The 21,646-nt window shown below is 45.1% G+C and overlaps 2 protein-coding genes and 1 non-coding gene across 12 annotated transcripts in view; all 3 read right to left on the reverse strand.

Moving 5' to 3' along the window:
* Positions 1-9,297, reverse strand: part of LUC7L2 (LUC7 like 2, pre-mRNA splicing factor) — a 47,783-nt gene extending 38,486 nt beyond the window's left edge. For 2 of the 10 annotated variants that reach the window (XM_010599773.3, XM_003420214.4), the window contains exon 1: positions 9,167-9,297. In XM_010599773.3, the coding sequence (XP_010598075.1) occupies positions 9,167-9,227 (61 nt within the window). In that variant the 5' untranslated portion in view covers positions 9,228-9,297. Of the gene's footprint in view, positions 1-500; positions 547-1,464; positions 6,008-6,038; positions 6,210-6,231; positions 6,285-9,166 lie in introns of those variants that run through there. The other 8 variants (XM_064289670.1, XM_064289669.1, XM_064289668.1 and 5 more) reach the window with 7 other exon arrangements.
* Positions 9,298-15,427: 6,130 nt separating this feature from the next.
* On the reverse strand, positions 15,428-19,264 carry FMC1 (formation of mitochondrial complex V assembly factor 1 homolog). Its single transcript, XM_003420215.4, has 2 exons — positions 19,093-19,264; positions 15,428-15,719 (listed from the first exon to the last, which is right to left on the reverse strand). Exons 1-2 carry the CDS (start codon positions 19,228-19,230, stop codon positions 15,516-15,518), a joined length of 342 nt encoding a protein of 113 aa, XP_003420263.1. The 5' UTR covers positions 19,231-19,264; the 3' UTR covers positions 15,428-15,515.
* Positions 19,265-19,892: 628 nt separating this feature from the next.
* On the reverse strand, positions 19,893-19,965 carry TRNAR-CCU (transfer RNA arginine (anticodon CCU)). Its single transcript has one exon. It is a non-coding gene; the product is annotated as a tRNA-Arg (tRNA).
* Between the last annotated feature and the right edge of the window lie 1,681 nt (positions 19,966-21,646).

Raw genomic sequence — 21,646 nt, forward strand, 5'->3', positions numbered from 1 at the left:
AGTTATATAAGGGGTTACATAAGACAAGCTCTCTACCCTCAAGAAGCCCATGATTTTGCTAGAGAACCAGGACATATAAACAAGTAGCATGATCAAGTGTCAAACGGGTGTTTCGGATAGGTAGTACTTCAGGAATTCTAAGACTAGAAGACCAGCAAGGACTGGAGAGGCTGGAAAGGCTTTTAATGCAATAAGTAGGAAGCAAACTTTCAGGGAAAGAGGACACAGATCAAAGGAAAGAAGGGCGCATTTGAAATGAAGTAATATCTCCAACAAAGCTTAAACAAAAAAAAAACCCCGTTGCCATCGAGTCGATTCCAACTCATAGCAACCTTACAGGACAGAGAAGAACTGCCCCCATAGGGTTTCCAAAGAGCATCTGGTGGATTCGAACTGCTGATCTTTTGGTTAGCAGCCAAGCTCTTAACCACTGAGCCCCCAGGGTTCCTCAACAAAGCTTACGGAGACAGAAAGGTTTGGGAACAGTAAATAGAACATACCCAGCTTTGTCAAACAGCTTCATGTAGGAGAACAGCAAAGCCAGGGCTAGAATATTTTTGGAGGTAAAAATATGATTTCTTACACAATGTTTTTTCACCTTCTTAACCCAGATTAAAAAACATGCAAAGTAAAAAGAGAGAGTTTAAGAATGATGGGGCAGAGATGTGACCACTATCTGAGTCGACAACAACAAAAAGCCCTTCCCAGAAAAGCAGGGAGGTCTCTCCCCTATAAGCTGCACAATAATTAATCAGGCTTTGTAAATAACTACAACTCCAGGTTTTTAGAACTAGAAACTTGGTTTAGAACTTGGCAGGCAAAGTGTTTTTCATTTGAATGAAGCAGCAAAAAACTTTAATATTATTTCCTACCAAGCAACTATCTTCAAACTAGCAACTCTTACCTCCCTCTTCTGTTCAACCCTTCCTGAGTTCCATGAATTCTAACCTTTATTTGGGGCCGTGTGAGTCACAGGTATACAATAAATACTGGAATGCATGCTATTCCTCTCAAGGTCTTTCAGTCAGAGCCTCAGGTGTACCGGAGAATATGGGCAGGCCACCGTAAAAGAGGGCTCCTGTCCAAACTGTACCCCAATGCTGCGGTTCGCAAAATCCCCTCCCATTTGTTGGGAGGGAAAAGTAGCTCCATTGTAATCTCCAACGCTGCATTTTATGGCCCTGCCTTTTGAGACTGACCCAGACCTAAGTTTCAGTAGTACCACTTAAAACCTGTGTTTAAGTTTTTGTATGAAAAACTGACCTGAATTATAAACTTTCACTTAAAGCACAATTTAAAAACAAAACTCCGCCTAGATGGTATTGAATGTGGTACATGCCACTTCCCCAACACCCACCCCCCTCCCATGTCACCCACCCGCCCTCTCCCTCCCATACAAACGATAAACCAAACCAACTTTCAAAGCTGTATGTGCTATTTTAAAAAATCAAAATTTTACTTTACCCATTCTTTCCGATGCTCCCTGTATTTTTTAAGCTGTGAGTGGATGACCATGCTATGTGATCAACAACTGTGAAGGCTAAGCAGAAGTGAACTGAGTTTAGTATTATCATTTTATAGGAATCTTAAAGTTTGTAATATTTGACATTTAAGGGTATGCAGAATCCTTATTTCACTGCATATTATCAAGCATTAATGGCAGGCAATTTATAAAAACAATTAATTAGTGTTTCTTTTGTACAGCTTAGCTTAGGGGAAAGAAAGAGGAGATCCTCAGCAGCACACAAACAAATCTAAGCGTCCCCTAGTCCATAAACAGAGGCGGGACAAGGGAAGCCCTCCCCAAAGGTACACTCGGTAGGGGCCAAGCGTCACAGCTGGTTTGCGACAGGGCAGACCCCTTCCCTCTGACGTAAGAGCTATACCGCTTTAGGGCAGGAAAACCAAGAGTTAGAAAGAGGTAGAGCCCTTTGAGTTTAATACTTCTAGTTTCCCTGTCCCCTCAAATGCTCAAATGCTGAGATGTCCCTCCTTCAACCATTTCTTCCAGGATAAGGACACAGCAACATGGGAACTACATGAAGACCCATGGCCAGTTTCTAGTCTCGTACGGGGCAGGAAGAGACCTCGAGAAGCGCTCAACTAACCCTGTCTTCATGTGGAGCCAAGGTAAAAGCAGGTGACTATTACAGCATGGTGACTGTTGTACTGAGGAACCGATCTGATCGCTTTTGTACCCTCTTCAAACTTTCTCACCAACTCTACTAACTTCTCCCACCTACCTTTGTTGTTCTTTTTTAATTCAGCTTAAAAGTCACCTATACGAACTCTTTCGTAATTAACCTTAAAAAAAAAAAACAAACTCTTATTACTCCTTTACTTCATGTTTCCTTAAGAAACACACTCAGTTTAATCCACTGTATGTTTGCATTTGTCTGATAACTTCCTTTTCAAATTTCAAAGGTTCACAGTAGAGGGCTCACTTTACAAAGGACTCACTACCACACCTTGACATAATATGGAAACAGTTAAAGTGATTCGATACATATTAAACTTTGTAGGAATATATTTATTACATAAAGAAAGTAAGAGCACTAAGCCAAATACGGCAGTGGGCAAAGCCAACTATGGCAGTCTTCCTTCCCGATGTAATATCAAGTTTCTTTCTAACAAAGCTTATAAAAGTCCCACTAAGTTGGAACGGCTGCTTTCCTTTCTTCCAAAAAATCCAATGCAAAAATAAAGATTCTTTACAGTTCTGAAAGGCTATCTTCTTACTCTTTTGGTTCATATAGTCCTACAAGTTTATAATTACAAGTAGATACTAATATCATCCCCATCAAAATCCCCGTGACAACCCCCAAAATTTAAAATATGCAATGCCCACTGTAGAAAAAATTTCCAGAATAAGTTTATTCTTGCTGGATATAATCGAAGATTAATAATGTTTTTTAAAAAATCTACTAGCCCACTTGTCCATGTAGCTACATTACAAAGAACACAACTGGAAGACAGCCATAGCAGGAGGAGAAACTGCTTGCAGGGACTTTAAGAGCTAACAGAACAGTGATGATGGAAATGTGAGAACAAACACTAAGGGAGCTGCTTCCCAAGGGCTCTATTCCACCCCTAGCCCATCTTCTCCCGTTCTATAAGCAAAGGGTCATGGCCACTGGCAGGGGTCAATGCCATTATATGTCTGGGGGTACAGGATTTAGGAAATCTCTCAGGATATTTCTCTTTTTAGATTGAGACACATTAGAAAAGCCTGAGTAGGCAATAAAAAGTTCTAAAAGTGGGCTATATATAATTTCTTTTATTATATGTGTCCTATAAGAAGCTCGGTCATTAAAAAGTTGCAGGCTGCTAATTTTTATATTTTGATACTTACTTGCAGAGCTGCAATTCTGATACAGTACCAACCGTATTCTGGATGTCTGGTGCCTTCTATCATCCAGAACTTTCTACACACAAAATTAAAAGTAATAAAACCTATCTCTGGCTATGAAGAAATAGCTGGAATCAAAGAAAAGGTGATTGGCTGATTTATCTATTAAAAAAGACAAGTTCTCATTGATTGGTGATAGCTATAAAAACCAAGCAGAGCCGTCCCAAATCTAAAACCAACAAGCAAAGGAAAAGAAATGAGACTATTGAAGAACAGAGGTGACAGACAACCCAATAACAAAGAGAGGAAGCTAAAATCAAAAAACAGAGATTACCAATGAAGGAGACAAGAGCTCTAAACAAAACAGCAGAAATATTGGGTCACATTGCATACACACCAAATTCACAAGGACTGCCTCTAGGAAAGGACTGAGACTCTGAGGGAGGCCATAAAAACCAAAAAACCAAACCCATTGCTGTTGAGTAGATTCTAACTTCCAACTTACAGCAACCCTACAGGGCAGAGCAGAACTGCCCCACAGTGTTTCCAAGGCGCGGCTGGTGGATTCGAACCGCCAACCTTTTGGTTAGCAGCTGAGGTCTGAACCACTGCACCACCAGGACTACGAAGGGGACCATAACCAAAAACCAAACCCAGTGCCATCAAGTCAATTCCGACTCATAGCGACCCTACAGGACAGAGTAGAACTGCCCCATAGTTTCCAAGGAGTGCCTGGGGGATTCGAACTGCCAACCTTTTGGTTAGCAGCCGTAGCACTTAACCGCTATGCCACCAGGGTTTCCAAAGGGACCATAAGGGACTTTATTTGTAATGTTTTATTTATTTTTTAAAAATTTGAGGGAAATATATCTTCTCAATCCCACCACTTGCCTGTACCCTCAGCAACTCTAAGGACCGCCTGCACAAACCACCTGGTACTGAACACTATTGACTCGCTAAACCCGCCTGTCTGGTCCATGACACCTACTTGCCTTTGAATTCCTGCTACCTTGTGGAACCATCTTGAACATGCAGCCTGCCACTGTTTCTCCTCATGTGACAGACAGCCCACTTGGTGCGGATATACATTACGCAGAGATGAACAAAATGATTTTTCTCTGGTTTCAATTTTTTTTTTTTAATTGAAGTAAAAGAACACCTTATATTGTTTTTCTGGACTGCTTTGTAGATAGAAATATTATTCAGAGTTCACAATTCAAAATGAGGAAAAAAATGTTTTTCAATGATTCACTATGAAGGTGCTAACAGAGCTTCATTGTCTTCAATATGCTTGGAACTCTGATCAAGCCAAACAGTTATGAAAACTCAGAGAAATTTCTGTTTAGCCTTACTTTTTAAAAAATTTTTATAACGAAAAGGAATTTAAAAGCTTTCGAGTAAGATATACCCTATTACTAGTTCAAAAACAGGTGCTTATCCGTTACAGGCTACGCCTCCTTCACTTAAAATGAACAGTTGAAGTGGAGTAGAAGAATGGCTTACAACTGACCGAGAAATGAATATTGTCTGTGACATTAATGACAGAAAGTTCAGAGAAAATACTCTCAATGCTGACGATAAATCAAGGAACACTGATTACAAAGTGATTTCTCAAAGAAAATCCACTGAAGGAAACACTACCTCAATCTTTGATTCAATAGTTAATTTTGCAGACAGGCAGCCATGTCCTAGAGGTTGTAACGACATATCACAAACATGTGAGACATAGGTAAATGGTTTTCTCAACTGTATTTTCCTGAGTATCACCTAGGATGTGCAGCCTTTCAATTTTCCATAAACTGTAACTATTCCACAACGTAACTGATAAACTGAAAAACTATGATCAATATACTCTATTAACTGAGAAAGTATATCATACAGTTTAGAAAGACTGCCATGAAAAACAGCTAAAATTACCTGATAGCTTTAACTTGCCCCAAACATTCCGTCACCATAATGGACAGCTAAAGACGCTGTACAATCCACATCACACTCTAACAGACTACTATACTGGTTACTTCTGATGGCATATTACCATGCCTATCCTGACTTTTCACAGATGGTCTCTGCTCCCTGTTTAAACATTATAAGCAATTAAGAGGAATGGAATCCTCAGAACCACCTTATGTAACTTCTCTACAGTTTCTAAACTCAGGCTGTAATCTAAATCCAAACCCTCAATTCTGTAAACAAAAATCCCTATTCCTTGCACCTTGCCAAACCTTTCTTGGGTCAGGACCAGAGACATCATTACCAAACTGTATCTGTTGACAGAAGGGCTTTCTTCAGGGATATCCTTGCAATTAATCCAACCCAGCAAAAAATGACTATATTCTATGCAAGGGCGTTGGGTTCCTCCAACTATCACACAGACGGTTCTCAAATAGCTTCCTGAATTTTCCTGTGTTGCTCCTTCCTGCTTTCAAGTGGAATGTATTCAGGGAAAACAAACTACTCTTTCTCCCCCTCTTATATTAATGCCAACAATTAAAACAGAAAGGTATTTATAAAATTTAATGTACCTTAAATTTGAGATAAAATAATAATTTATATCTACTTATTGTTCCTCCCTTCTAAAACACTGAATATATATGTATTTTTCAACAGTATGATAACATAGGAAAGTATCTGTCTTCCCATTTAACAAATTATAGATTTAACTTCAGGCAAAAAAGGTTAAGTGACTTACCCAAGGTTACAATTAGAGGTACAGCTGGGGCTAGAAACCAGGTCTCCTGAGCCTCAGCCCAGGGCTCTTTTCCTTAGCCCATGATGCCTTATTAGGAAAATCCAAATACAGTCAGACCCCCAGTTACATGGGTACGAGTTACACTGATTCACATATACAAACTTTATATAGTGTGACCAATGTTTCAACTCACGCGGTACCCTGCTTCCATTTATGCAGTATGCCAGGCATCGGCACGATTTTCAGTGGCACACAGGCGGTTGCCACCACCAGGGCCCTAGGCAAAATTGCAAAGAAGGCAAAGTTTGTCTTTGGCCCTCCCACCTCCCTTATGCATTCCTCTCCCACCTCCTGGTCATCCCCCTGCCCAGCCTCCCAGTGCCATCATGCTGCCCTCTGGTTGTCCAAAGGCCCCCACGTCCACCACTCACCCAGATCTGTCCTTTCTTGAAGTGCCCAAGTGATCCAAAATTACCTGTCCATTTCCCTGCCACCAAAATCCCTATTCCTGAGAATTTCAGTGATGTTTAGATAATCTAGGTGATTGATTTAAGTAATTCAAAATAAGGTATATTTAACTAACAGACCTAAATCTTCAAGGAGTTTAAAAAGGAACTAACTAAAAGCTGTTAGGAGGGGGAAAGAGCAGTGGGAGGAGAAAGAGAAGCAACGTTTTCCTGGTGACCACCAGAGCCTCTGATACTTCCTACACCACTTCAGATCCCCTCAGACAAGACACTAAGGGCTGAGAGGGTTACTTTCAATTTGAACCCCATTATCCATGAAGAGAGTACAGCAAGCCTCTGGGATTTAAAAACAAACAAACCCAGAAGCTGCCTTAGATCCCTCCTACCTGCCCTATCTCTCCCTCTCCCACCTCTTGAACCCCATTTCCACCTTTTAGTGCCAAGGACACCCAACAGCATTCCCTGCAAGCTGTTCCTATGTCCAACACAAAGTTTCCCGTTCTATGGTTTCAAATGACATGGTGTATTCAGGAATGCATCCATGTTCCCCTACCCCTGGATAACTTGAAGTTGACAGTATGCTAAAAAAGAATAATCCTAATTATGCAAAGGTCTTGAACCATAAAATGAAATACGCAAACTCATTAAATACCTGGTAAAAAGAAAAATAATGTTCTGATTCTTACGTTATACACATAAAAGAGCTAATTTCAACAGCTAAAAAAAAATTCAATTCTTTTCCTTGAAAGTACTGTTTCCTGCTTCTGGACCAATATAGCAGTGAAAATCCAGTCATTTCAGCTAAATGATATCATGGATTTGTAAACATGAGTTCACAGATAAATCCTCTAAGTCTGAAGGCAAAAAAAATAAATAAATAAAAATCCAGAAACAGACACATAGGAAATATAAATTTATTTGTATACAAAGCAAAGTGGATTTTAAGAAATTCTATGTTTCTGCTGACTACATACACAGAAGTATATATACGTGTGCATATATCCATATATATTTAATTTAGCTTTGCAACACTAGATGGGCTGCTGGGTTCAGAAATTTATCAGGTGATGACAGGTACACTGATCCAACTACCCTCCCAGTAAAATGAGGAAATCCAATCTATACAGAAGGTACCAAAAATGGTATCCACCAGGGATTAAAAGAATCATAGTAAATAAGCCTTAAATGATTTGTATAACTTTACTAAATAAAATTCGGTCAGCTAATACCCTGGATCAGGTCCCTTCTAGACACCCTCTTCATATTGGAAAAAGAGGAATGTTAAAACATGCTGCAGTTATAAGGTAACGATTCTTACGTAAACATGAAAAATTATAACAGTTATTTTAAATTAATGTTAACTTCCAAAGGTTTACTAAGCACCATCACTTCCTTCCCAATCTTTCCCTCCTTTCTACACACCCACCGTGGACTTGCCATCTACACCTGCTTGTCTCTACGCTTCACAAAGAAAAGTTTCAATGTGGGTTTTTATTAAAACTTTGAGAAGCCAATCTAAATGTCTGCTGCTAAAAAGATCTGAATTCAGTACTTATTTTTTTTTCACCTATTCACATATTTTGCTTTACTGTAAAGCACTCAAGTAAATTATAAGACCAACTATTAAAAACTAAACAGTGCCTTGTCAAGAAAAACTTGTCGGGAAAGAAAACGTTTCTTAAATGGCTTGGAAACGCTTTGCCTGAACAAGCAACATATAAAAATAAGCATGCTTTTTTTTTTAAAAAAAAGGAAAGTACTGAACTAGACTTTCCCCCATATTTAGCATGGGTTTTAGTTGAATCTGAAAAAGGACATTACACTAACGTCATAAAAAAAAAAAAAGCAACAACGTTTCATCCTTTTGTTCAAAAACTCTCTTTATGACAAAGGGTAATCCAGCAATGAGCCGTTTTCCTCTCCAGATTTTAACCTAAGTGCCTCAAAGATCTTGCTTTTCCTCAATTCTACTTCACTGGGCACCCGATTTTCAAAATGGCTCTATTGGGGACACAGGCAAAATCTACCCATGTTTACTGAACGAAGCGTCTATTAAACTGTTTAACAAAATGGAGGTTTCTCTGAAAAAGACCACAGCGTTTGTTCTTTTCACAAAATGGGGCCAAACGCACCCACTTCAAGAAACCATGGTTTGGGTCAGATTCTCCCACAAGAAGGGTGGTCTGCGGGGCTCAGGAGTGCATCCCCGGGCGGGGCTGAGAGGAGAGGATTCCTGCAGACCCAGGAAGGAGGGGGGCTTCTCGCTCGAGACCCTGGAGGACGGCGGCGAGGGGGGCCCCCAAAGCTCTGAGCTAAGGAATGCGTTCCGGGGCGGAGGCGTCAGCGGTCCGCGGGTCCCCGACCAGCGACCAACGGGCCGCCGACTGCGCAGGAGACGTGGGTTCCCGGGTCCCAGCCAAGTCAACACTGAAGGCACACTCTCCTCTCCCTCCAGGCCCCGCCTTGCCCCATTGGCAGCCACTCCCGCCAATCCGCACGGTCACCGCCCCCAAGCCCGCCTGCCGAGCCCTGATTGGACGGGCCGGGAGCCGGGCCCTCGTGGTACCAATCTGGAGCCCCTTACTCACCACACACTCTCACGCCCAGGTGCGCCCTTGCCCCGCCGCCCCTCCCCCACCCCGGGGCCCGGCACACGCTTACCGTCCCGGGACGTGCCCATCAGCTGGTCCAGCATCGCGCGCATCTGGGCCTGCGCCGACATGGCGGCGGCGGAGCGGCGGCCGGGCGGGGGTGGGCGCAGACCGGGGTCTCGGGGCGGGGGGGACGGGGGAGGGGCGGGGGAGGCTAGACGCTGTCTCGGTGGCGGCGGCCGCCGCCTCACGGCGTGTGCACGGGGAGCCGGAGGGCCGCAGGAGCGTCCGGGCTGCGCGCCTCGCGACGACGGGTGCGTGGAAGGTAGCGGCCCGGAAGACGGCCCTGGTCCCCTCGCTCAGTCCAGGTTCTGGGACGGAAGCGGGACAGGATAAGCGAGATCTCGCAGCCAGCACTGCCGCCCGCCACAAGCCGTCAGCCCCCCCTCAGAGCGCTGACGCCGCTCGCCGCCGCCGCGACGTGGGCGCGCACGCACCTCGCGCGCGCTCGTTTCCTGCGAGAGCTCCACCAACCGGCGTCCAACGGTAGTGGCTCCGCCCGCCCCCCGACAGGCGTCCCGCCCTAACGGCTCGCAGGCGCGTGCACGCTGGCCGCGCCCGCGCCCTGCCCAGATCTCGCGAGACTCCGCGTCTTTGCCGCCTCGGAGCGGGATCTGTCTGAAGTGGTCAACTCCTGGGTCCCAGCAGCCAGCGGTCTGGGGCCGCAGGCCGCGATGCTGCCGAATCGGACCCAAATTAGCCCCATGTGCCCGAGGGCTAGCCCGCGTCGGAAGTAAGTTTAGAGATTATGCCCGCCTGTTCGACTGGGCTGAGGAGTCTTCCTCCCTAACTAAACTGGTAGTATTTCTGATGAATAACCCGTTGCGGTCGAGTCGCCTGGGACTCAGCGACCCCATAGGACAGAATAGAGCTGCCCCACAGGGTTTCCAAGGAGCGGCTGGTGGAGTCGAACCGCGGAGCTTTTGGTTAGCAGCCAGATCTTAACCACTGTGCGCCAGGGTTCCAGTACGCCCCCGGACCCGTACGGACCCCCCTTCTCCCTGCTGCCTTCCCTCCAAGAGCACCCCTGGGACCTTCAGCAATTTATTTCTTAATCTCTCTTTTCTAATGGAGATAACCATAATATCCTATAGCGTTGTTGGGAGGACTGGTGAGCTAACAGAAAGTGTCTATCAGAGCCTTCCCCTGGTGTTTTTTTGTTTCGGTTTGGTTTTTTGAGTTTTTTTTTTTCGTGAAATATTAATTTCTAAAGATGAGACATAGGTACTTTTTAGATACTTTTAAAGGAAACAATGGTAATTTTTTAATTAAAATTTTATGTGCATGGCCTTGACTTATAATTTATTAGCAGGATTAACAATTTACATGAAATAGCAATCATAGTCCTAAAATCCCTTTAAATGCATATTGGGCCAATAGAGGAAACTTTTATTATAAAATATTTTGTTTTTTTTTAAAAAAAACACAAGCAGAAGGATACTTTCATTAGAAAGCTCCGCTAGTGTATTGTTCAACCTCCTAGTTAGTTGTGTAGTGCCTGTGATCTTAAAAGCTTGGAAGTGGCCATCCAGGGCACAGAAATTGGTCTTTATTCGCCTGGAGCAACAGAGGAAGGAGAGTCAGGAGGGAATGTGTGGCTAACTGCCTCCATGAACAACTGCCTCCTCTGTCATGAGGCCAGAAAAACTGGACAGTGCCTGGCTACCATTACCGAACATTGTGATCAAAGATTCTATAGAAAATCACCCTAATCAAAAGGGGTGTTTGGGGGTGGGGAGGAGATGCAGAACAGAATGTCAAAGATACTTACTTTTTTAAGAGTAAATGGCTAAGAAGGGCACCCTTGATTAACACGTACTCTCGTCGTATCAATCCTGACTCATGGAGACCCTGTGTGTGCAGAGTAGAACTGCTCCAAAGAGTTTTCAGGGCGGTGACCTTTCGGAAGCGGATCGCCAGGCCTGTCTTCCAACGTGCCTTTGGGTGAGTTCGAACTGCCAACCTTTCAGCTAATAGTTGAGTGTTTAAGTTTTGCTGCACATAATAGGCATCCTAAAATGTTTGTTGAAGGAAGAAAAGAGAAAGTGAAATTTAACCTGATATTTGAAGAATGAATGAATAGTAATTAACTAGAGAAGGGGGATGGGGTTAGGGTGCATAAGGAACAGCAAAATGTTGAAAGACTGTGGCTCCTAAGAACTGAAAAATTCCGTGTGGCTGGACTGTCAAATAAATACAAGGAGCAGGCAGAGATGAGGCTGAAGAGGTGTGGCAGAGCCAGATCGTGGAAACCGTTGTTAAAGTTTTACTTTGGAGGATTGTAGTATTAGGAGAGTACAAGATCAGATTGATGCATAACGGAAGATGGATTGGTTGAAGAAGAGCAAGATTGGAGTTAAAGAGACCAATTAGGGAAGGGATGAAAGAGGTCTTGATCTAGGATAGGAGCTCTGGTGGCACAGCGGTTAAAACACTCAGTTGTTACAGAAAGGTTGGCGGTTTGGACCCACCAGCCCCTCTGCAGGACAAAGATGTGGCAGTCTGCTTCTGTAAAGATTACAGCCTTGGAAATCCCGTGGGGCAGTTCTGCTACGTCCTGTAGGGTCGACTTGATGGCAACAGGTAGTCTAGGATAGCAGTAATAGATATTCAAGAGATCTTTAGGAGGTAGAGTCGAATTAATTGAGTGATAGTTTAACTGAGGATGTGAAGGCCAAGAAGCAATCAAGGATAACTCAGATCCCTGGTTTGAGCAGCAGCGAAAGATAGTGCTGGTGATGTGATGGGAAATACCAGAAGAGGAAAGATTTGTAGGGGAAGATGATAAGGACCCGTTTTGGATGCATTGGATTTAAAATGCCTTTGAGTTATGTAAGTGGTGCAGTGTGCTAGGCGGTTGGACATACAGGTCTACAGCTTGGCAGGGAGGCCTGGCCTGGAGTTATCAGCACATTAAAGATAACTGAAGCCTCGAAAGTGGAGGTGATAAGCTAGGGAAAGCATGTCAGGTGTGAGGTAAGCACTTGGGTCTGAACTCTGAGAAACATCAACTTATAAGGGATACACAGAAGAGGAGACTGGAGACAATGAGTAGAGCGATAGAAGAAATCAGAAGGCCATGTCACCAAAGCCAAGAGAAAAGGAGGGAGAGGTCAGTAGTATTAAATGACCCCTAGAGATCAAACAAGGAATGTAAAGGCTGCCCTGGGATCAGTGACCTGAAGGTACCCTTGGGAGGTACAGTGAAGGAGCAGAAACCAGTGTGCTGTACACCATACTGTTAGTAATGGTTACCACCTGAGGACAAGTGGCTGGTGAAAAATGAAGACAATATCCACAAACATGGATGAAACTCAAAACTAGTATGCTGACCAAAAGAAGCTGACTCAGGAATACATACTATAGGATTTCATTTCTATAAAATAGTAGAACACATCAAACTAACCCATGGTGACAGCAAGCAGGTCAGCCGTTGTTTGGGACCAGGTGTGGGGAACAGGCTACTCACTGCAACTGAGCTCAAGAGAACTTTCTGGGGTCATGGAAATCCTCCATAACTTTACTGGCGGTGGTTATTACACAGGTGCGAAAATTCATTGAATTGGACACTTAAAATGGGTGTATTTATTTACGGATGTAATACCTCAATAAAACAGTATACATTTTTAAAATGTAGAAAATGAATGTAACTCAATATAATTCACTAAATTTGTGAAGAGGAAAAAGAAGGCAGTAGCTGAAAAGGCACTTGAGATAGAGGCAGAGTAGTTTTTAGATGGAAGAGCCTTGAGCATGTTTAAATGCTAATGGAAGGAATCCAGTGAGAGGAAGAGCTCCAAGAGGGTAAAAGAGACAGCAAAGTGAAAGAATGTGATAAATGAGAGTCCTAAGGCAACACAGTGCCAAACAGGAATCCCGGTTCTGGGCTTTCCCAATACAGAAAGTAGGCTGCTTATGCATTTTGTGTTCAAGGATCAACTCTTTCCATTTCTAATATTGAGTTCAGCTAATTCTCTATCATGACACTATTAACAGGACCTACAGATTGATTCTATATGGTCAGAAAATAGCCTGAGTGAATTATTTAAACCATAAGAAATCACTTGTCTTTACTGCTGAAGACTGGTGGGCTTAGAGAAGGGTGAATAAGAAAAATGGAGATTAAAAAGACGAAAACAGTAATATCTTCTTTTTACCGGGTACACATTATGCACTGTGCAAGTATTTTATGTCTACATTATTCTCATTTATCACAACCACCTTGTGAGGTAGGGATTCCCGTTTCAAAGAAGAGGGAAAAAGCTCAGGCCAAGTAACCTGCCCAGGATTACACAGCTGGTAAAGTGTAGAGCTGGATTAAGGCCTAGGTGTATGTGACCCCAAACCCATAATAATAATTTCTTACCCTGTTAGGAATTCTGCCTCAAATATCTTTTAAAGTGTTATTTGTTATATACACAATATTGTAGCAACGAAGGAAATCAGAATTTCTTGAACCTATCCTGATCCTTTTGCTTTCTTCCCTTACCAAAGTGTAAACGATCTTCAGACAATACTAACAAGCGCATGCCCATGAAATAAAGCAAGGAACAAGAAATGCATGCTAAACGTTTCTTTTTGATCTGTTGAAATGTTTGTTTGACCTCTTAGTACTATTATTTTAATGTTAATCTCTTAGACAAGAGTTTTGAAATGCTTTATGAATAGTCCTGTTGTTCAGTTTATATTCCTCAGCCAGCTGACCCATACATTCAAAAACATTTTAGTGAATGTAAGCTATGCACACATTACTATGGAAGGCGATTTGGAAACTACAAAAATGAATGAGACATGGTCCAGGGAAAAAGAGGTTTTAAGACATACCTACAATTATAACTAGCATATACCATAAACACACTGCCATCGAGTCAATTCCAGCCCATAATGACTGTATAGGACAGCGGAACTGCCCCATAGGGTTTCCAAGGAGTTGCTGGTGGGTTCAAACTGCCAACCATTTGGTTAGCAGCCAAGTTCTTAACCACTGTGTCACCAGGGCTCCAGCATATACCACAAAGAAACCAAAACCAAACCCATTGCTGTCGAGTTAATTCTCATAGTAACCCTACAGGACAGAGTAGAACGGCCCCATAGTTTCCCAGGAGCAGCTGGTGGATTCAAACTGCCAACTTTTTGGTTAACAGCCAAGCTCTTAACCACTGAGCCACCGGGACTCTGAGACACCATAAAGGGGGCACAGAAAAAGAACTGTTACTTCAGGGCATTAGAAACAAGAGGATCATATAGGGAATTATTTTAATAGTTCAGCCAAAAGATTACCAGTGCTAGAACTGAGGCAGAGGGAGTAAGGGTAGAGAAGGGGAAGGGGATTTGAGCTACTTACTGCAGAAGCAGAAATTGTTGGCTGATTAGACATGAAGAGAGGGGAACACAGCCAAGTGCATGACAGAGCCATTGGCCCAGATAGAGAATTCAAGAGGAAGAACAATTTGACAGGGAGATCAGAAGGCAAATGGAGAGAAATCACACCACCTGCCTCCCCTTCGATCCCCTCCCAGCAGGCTGAAGTTTAGTGGTGGCCCTTCCTGTTGGCCTAGGAGAGGTAACAGCTCCCCGCTGCTGTTAGCCCCTAGGAGCTCCAGCATCTCCTTGATTTACCATAATTTACCTACACTTTTTTTTTTTTATATGTAGTCCATCACCAATTCTCCTCAATAACCCTACCTGAGTGTGCCACCTGGTTCCTGCCAGAACCCCAATGCACACTAGTGTATTTTTATAACATATATAATTGTACGTTTGTATACAGGAAAAGCCCTGGTGGCACAGTGGTTAAGATTTTGGTTGCTAACCAAAAGGTTGGCAGTTCAAATCCACCAGCCGCTTCTTAGAAACCCTATGGGGCAGTTCTACTCTGTCCTGTAGGGTTGTTATGTGTCGGAATTGACTCCATGGCAATGGGTTTGGTTTTTTGGTTATACGTACAGCAAATATCTGAAAAGAAATAAACCAAACTGTTAGTAATGGTTACCACCTGGTAGTGGAGTTGGGGAAGGGCAAGGGAAAAGAAGAGGGGGCTTTTATATGTCTACACCATTTGAATTCCTTAATAGGCTTGTAAAAAAAAAAAAAAAAGGCTGTATTACCTTTAAAATTTTAAAAAAATAATAAAGATTTTTAAAAGTAGGTCAAGAATATCAGTCAGCCTAGTATAAGAAGTTCAGTAAATCCATTGAGAGTAAAAATTAAAACTTCTCTAGTTTATTCTTGTAAGAACCATTCGGCCAACAAAATTACAGAGAAAAGCCTCAAACTTTAAAACCATTTAATGACAAATACATATTGATAGAAATGATTAAATACTCCCGCGAAGGAAGGGTCCGAGGCATCTCTCGTTTTCACGGCTCCCAGCCCTTCCCTCCAGGCTGCCGGGGCAGCTGGAGACCCACCAGGCCCGCGGACTCCTCCACGGAGCGCTCGCCCTGGCCGTGAAATTCCCGGTGCAGGGCCACGTGCTCCCGGACACTGCGCAGCAGGCAGAGGTAGGCGGCGGCTTGGAAGTGAAGCTCGTGTTGGGCTCTGCACAACTGCTCCCCGGTGACCTGGAGAAGCAGCAGGTTAGAGACGGTCCGGCTCCACGGAGGAAGGCGTAGTCAAGCATCAGCTCAAAGGGAGTCGCACCCAGGAAATGCAGCGCGTGTGCGGGTGCCGACACACACAGAGAGGCACTCTGTATGCAGGAAAGCTGACCTCCAGCTAAGCAAAAGGAGTTTCATGGAATACAGTGTCCCCGAGTCTTAATATAGGAAGAAATCATCTGGTTTCGACTCCCTCATTTTACAAATGAGTAAACAAGCCCAGAGAGGCTCAGCGGCTGGATCGGGGCAGAGACGGGAACTATATCCAGGTCACTGCTCATTAACGTCGCCTAAGGAATAGAAATGGAACTTTCTCCCCTTCAAAGAAACAAAGGGCTGCATTATTTTACATCTGCGTGACTTTGGTTAGTGTGGCATATGCCCTTCATTGCAATGAAAATTAAAAACTTATTTTGTTTGAAAAATAACAGCTTTCTCCTCAACAGTAACAGTAAGGAAATGAAAAATAAAATGCATACATTCCTATTACGTAATTCTATTTGCTCTCACGTTTACTTGTCCACATGAAAGGTCTGGATTCTGAGGACTTTACAAGGCTAAAAAATTCATATCCATTTTCCCCAGGGACTCCAAACCTTGTTTTTTCTGCATACTTAATTTCCAGATTAAATAATTTAGCTGGGTGCCCTTTACTTAAGGGAGTCCTGGTGGCACCATGGTTAAAGTGCTTGGCTGCTAACCAAAAGGTCAGAGGTTCAAACCCACCAGCTGCTAGTGGGAGAAAGATGTGGCAGTCCGCTTCCCTAAAGATCTATAGCCTTGGAAATCCTACGGGGCAGTTCTACTTTGTCCAAGAGTTACTATGAGTTGGAATCTCGAAGACAGTGGGTTTGGTTTTGGTCCTTGACTAGTTTTGTGTTCTGAGGTAGTGGGAGGGTAGGTGAGACAGAGATGTGTGCATAGCCTCAAATGACTTAAGGAGCCTTGTCCAAGTGTGGATTATCCCTGGGCACCACTACCGATATAATCTTCCTTTGACCTTTCTTTCTCTATTTGAACACGTAGGTTGGAATCTGAGAACTACTTTCTTTCTCTATTTGAACACGTAGGTTGGAATCTGAGAACTAGAATATGTAGCTTAAGATCTGCAGATCACGTGTGGAACCACTCATTAACTGCTCAGACACAGAATTCATCTAATTTAATCAAACATACCTTTTCAGTAATTAAAAATATTAGATCAACACCAATATCAAGCATCGACAAAGGGTAACATTCATTTCTACTATATAAGCCAAGATCTGTTGGATCTGAAATGGGAATTCTATGCGAGCGTAGGACAAAGAGAATCCTGCTTTTGATTTGGCTGTGCCTGAGAAGTCAGGAGAGAAGGGCCAACAAGACCAAATGGAACCAAAAACTGCATTTTTCCCTAAGGAGAAAAGGGAGGCTCCACCCTAAAGGAATCTCTTCTGCCTAAGGGAAGGATAGAGAAAAGAGGTGTAGAGTCAGCTCTTGGTCAGAAGGAAATAGAAACCGTTCCTGTATCCTCATATGCCTCCCACAACGTAGTGTCTCTAGAATTTTTAGCATGAATTTCAGATATTTCCAAGGAATTCCAGAGTCATTGCCAAGCCTCTTTCAGTATCAATAGTATTGCCTCCATAGGGTACAACTATAATCATGTCACCTCTTCAAAAATCTTAGAATGGCACCCATTACACTCATGATAAAGCTTAAATTCCTTCCTACTACCTACCTCATCTTCCTCTCCTTTACCTACCACATCCTGAGCTCCAGACATTCTAACAGTTGTTCTCACCTCTGGGTTTCAGTTGTGCAGCTTCTGTACCCGGATCCTCATCTTCCCCAACCCCCATTAGCTTGTGAACTCTACTTTGACCTTCAGGCCCCAGCCTAATGAATTCTCTCCTGAATGCCTTCCTTAAAAAAGCCTTCCCTCTTTATGGGAGCATCGCACGCTGCTCCCTTAGATCTAATTTATTGTTTCTTGTATGCATCCTCGGGTGTACTGTGAGCATCCTAAGAGACAAGACCCATGTGTATCTTACTTTTTTTTTAGCCGAAGTTCGGGTGTACTGTGAGCATCCTAAAAGACGAGACCCATGTGTATCTTACTTTTTTTTTTAGCCGAAGTTCCTAGCACAGCCCTTAAACATTATGACCTTTAAAAAAATTAGTTGAATTTTAATTCTAAGATTTTGCGTTCTAACTTCCATGGCTCTCAGAAGTTCAATGGTTAGGATAATGGTTCTCCTTTCCCTACCCTAAAGCCCATGCTGACTCTCCAAGCTTCTCTGCAAGCCAGTTCCCTAACTCCAAAGGCAGCAGTTAGTTGGATGCCAGGTAAAGTGCTCCTTATTCTTCTACATGTCCTTGTACAGGTTACTGTCCCTTGAGCCTCTGTCGCCACGTTTGAAAAAGGGAATTCTTCCATGTCTTGTCTGACGGGATAAGGAGTGTGGATTTCACAAAGGAACTTCTCAAGCATGGCCTCCCATCTTTAACCTGCTACATAAGTAAAAATTCAATCTCGTCATGTACCAAGCTAATGTCTATAGCACAATAACGTAGCTGACCTCATTACAGGTTTCTAGTACAGCTATACAAAACCCCAAAAAACCTAACCCACTGCCGTGGAGTCGATTCCGAATCCTAGCGGCCCTACAGGACAGGGTATAACTGCCCCACAGAGTTTCCAAGGCTGTAAATCTTTAGGAAGCTGAGGGCCACATCTTTCTCCCGTGTGGCCTCCATAGGGTACATGTCACCTCCGAGAGGATTCGATCCGCCACCTTTCGGTTAGCAGCCATTCGCAGCCGAGCGCCTTAACCACTGCGCCACCAGGGCTCCTCACAGCCGTAAAAGGCACCATTTTATGTAGGGCAGACGGCACAGATAAAGCACGGCTCTCGCTCTCCGAGAGCCTCCCAGTTGGTTGTCCCTGCTCCCCAAACTGCTGCTCCGAACACCTCCACTCGGGGAAGGGCGAGCGCGAGCCCGAAGAGATGCCGTGGCCTCGCGTCTGGGGACACCGCACGCCCGCTACCGCCATCTTTTCTCTCCATCCCCCTCCGTGCCCTCCGCTCCGCTTTGCCCCGGCTTTCCCCTCCGCACGAGCAAAAGCCCAGCCAATGAAATGCTCGGGGGCGGCGCCACCCCAGAGGACGGCCACCGTGTCCCCAGAGCAGCCTGGTCCCCAGAGCGGCCTGGCCCCGCGGCCGGGCCTCGGCGATTCCGCGTCGGACCCCGGGCTGCAGGGAGGGTCGGCCCCAGAGAGGCCGGCGAGCAGCCCCCGCGCCCGACCCCGCCCACCCCGCCTCTCCCCCGGCCCTGAGACACCGGGCTTCCGTACCCGATGTGCACGGAAAGCCTTCACGAGGTACCGATAGGCCGCGGTGTCGCGATAGGGCCGGCCGGTGGCTGCGCTCAGGTAGCGCAGCTCCCGCAGAAGGCCCCGCCACGTGCGCGCTGGCGACCCCAACGCCGCCATGTTCCCGGCCGTCCCCGAGGCTGGCGACCGGCGGCGCCCACGTCCCTCCCTATGCCCCCCCAGCCCGGCAGCTTAATGGTCCGGTCGGACCCGGCTGCCGGCTCCCCCTATCGACCGAAGAGCAGTGGAACGTCCCCCTTCGCTAGCCTGCGAAGCCGTATTAATTGAGCGCCGAGCGGCGCCCTAGCGAGCTAGACAGAAGCAAACGAAAGCCGAGTGTCCTCCGAAGGGCCGCGAGGGGGCGGTGATCCTCCTGTCACTGCGTCGTTACGACGCCCTGAGCCCACCGGCCGCAGGCCCGGAGGAAAAGCGGACCCAGTGGGAGTGGGTGTGCGTTTGGTGTGGAATACGTCCAGGAGGTTTTTTTTTTTTTTTTAATAATTTCTAGGAGGGAAGTATAGGGTCGCTATAGGTCGGAATCGACTCGACGGCAACGGGCTTTTGGTTTAGAAGGGAAATAAAAGTTCAGTGTATTGACCAACTTGCCCGCAACCGTACAGCACCTCCGGCTCAGAGGGAGGAAATGGAGGCTCTGATACGGGCAAATCGCAGCCCAACAGCTAGTAAAACCACACATACACTCGCCCATAAAGAAATCAGCATATTTTACTATAACTTCTTAAGGAAACAAAAAAGTATTTTTGAGATAAATAAAACATAAGCACCCCAGATGGGACTCGAACCCACAATCCCTGGCTTAGGAGGCCAATGCCTTATCCATTAGGCCACTGGGGCTTCTATCAACTGTGTACTCTAACGACGTATTCAATATCTTTGTTTTACGACGTCATCCACACCTCCAATTCCCTGTGACCTATCCTCGGCAACCGCACGCCGTACCGACGCGCGGGCCGTGGCATGCTGGGAGTCGTAGTCTAGAGAACAGAAGCCGCGCTCCTGCTTCGGGAGCTTTTTTCCTAGAAGCCGCACCGAAGCCGGACGGAGGACGGGCGCGCGCACGGCTGGCGTACGGGTTAGCCCGCGCCGCCACCCCCGCGCCTGCGCAAAAGCGGGCAGCGACGTCGCATAGCCGGATGCACAGGCCGGATCTCGGAGACTCGGCTGTGAGCGCCTGCTCTGTCGGGTTTTTACCGGAAACAGCCGGGCCCCTTCCGGCGTTGTGGCCTTCCGGGCTCAGCTTCGCAGCAGCCGGCCGTTAGGTGGCGTCCACAGCGGCCACTTTCTGTTTCCGGTTGAGCCGCTGAGGGTATTTCCGCAGAGCAGGGGGCGGATTAGAAACGTTTGCTTCGTCTTCCGAAGTGCGCGATTCGGTGAAGAACAGGGCGCAGCGGGGAGTCTGGCGCTAGTTTATTAGAAATGAATTAGGCGTTGGTTCACTTCTGTTCTGTACCTAATTGTGTAACTCGTCTGAATTTCAGCGACTTTACACTTAAACTCTCTCAGCGGCGCCCCATTGCCCGTAAAATAAAGTTCAGACTGCTTAAACTGACGGGATGAGCCCTGCCTGAATTGGCCCTTACCTGTATCTTAACCTTCAGATTCCACTAGTCGTTTTCTCTCATCCTCTGCTCCAGGGATCTGAACTTCTCCCCCGTCTGTATTCCCTCCACACCTGACTTGACTCCCTGCGCCTGGAGCTTAGCCACTGGTATTAAAATGTCCCGTTTACCGCTTGCACTTCAGCTTAGGCTGGAGGTCTGGGTTAGACGCTTCTCCAGGCCCTTGCGGAAAGTGTGGCACGGTCAAAGCAATTCTCTTCGCCTCTGACTCCTGCCTTTCCGGTGCCTTACCCTCTCGTACCTAGAGCTCCGCAGACCATGTTCTAGTTTTCTATATCCGCCATCATTGTCAGGTATTTGTGTGAACTCTAAATATCTAGGAGTGGGATTGCTAGATTACACAGAAAAAAAAAAAAAAGTATGTTTTTTTTTTTTATGGTAAGTGTATGTTTCACTTACAATGACTTTTTTTTTTTTTTTTTAAATAATAGCTTCGTTTACTGTTACGGATTGAAATGTGCCCTCCCAAAAGATATGTTGAAGTCCTGACCCCTGCAGTTGTGAATGTGACCTTGTTTGGAAATAGCTTTTCTTTTATTTTGGGTCAAGTGAAGTTTTGTCATTGTAGGGCTCTCCTAATCCTATTCCTTTCTGAGTGGCATTTATAAGAGAGAATGACAGACTCAGAAATAATCACGCCCAGGAAAAAAAACATCATGTAAAAATCTGCCAACAAACCAAGAAATGCCAAGAAACACCTGGGGGCTGCTGGAGGATGAAGGAGACAAGGAAAGATCTTCCACTAGAGCTGACAGAGAGAGCATGACTCTGCTGATGGCCAGCATTTGGGCTTGGAGCCTCCAGAACTGTGACAGAGTACATTCCTCTTCAGAGCCACCCACGTTGTGGTGTTTTGTTACGGCAGCCCAAAAAAACGAAGACACTTACCTAAACAT

This window comes from Loxodonta africana, chromosome 8 (assembly GCF_030014295.1).
Source record: "Loxodonta africana isolate mLoxAfr1 chromosome 8, mLoxAfr1.hap2, whole genome shotgun sequence".
Classification (NCBI taxonomy): Eukaryota; Metazoa; Chordata; class Mammalia; order Proboscidea; family Elephantidae; genus Loxodonta; species Loxodonta africana.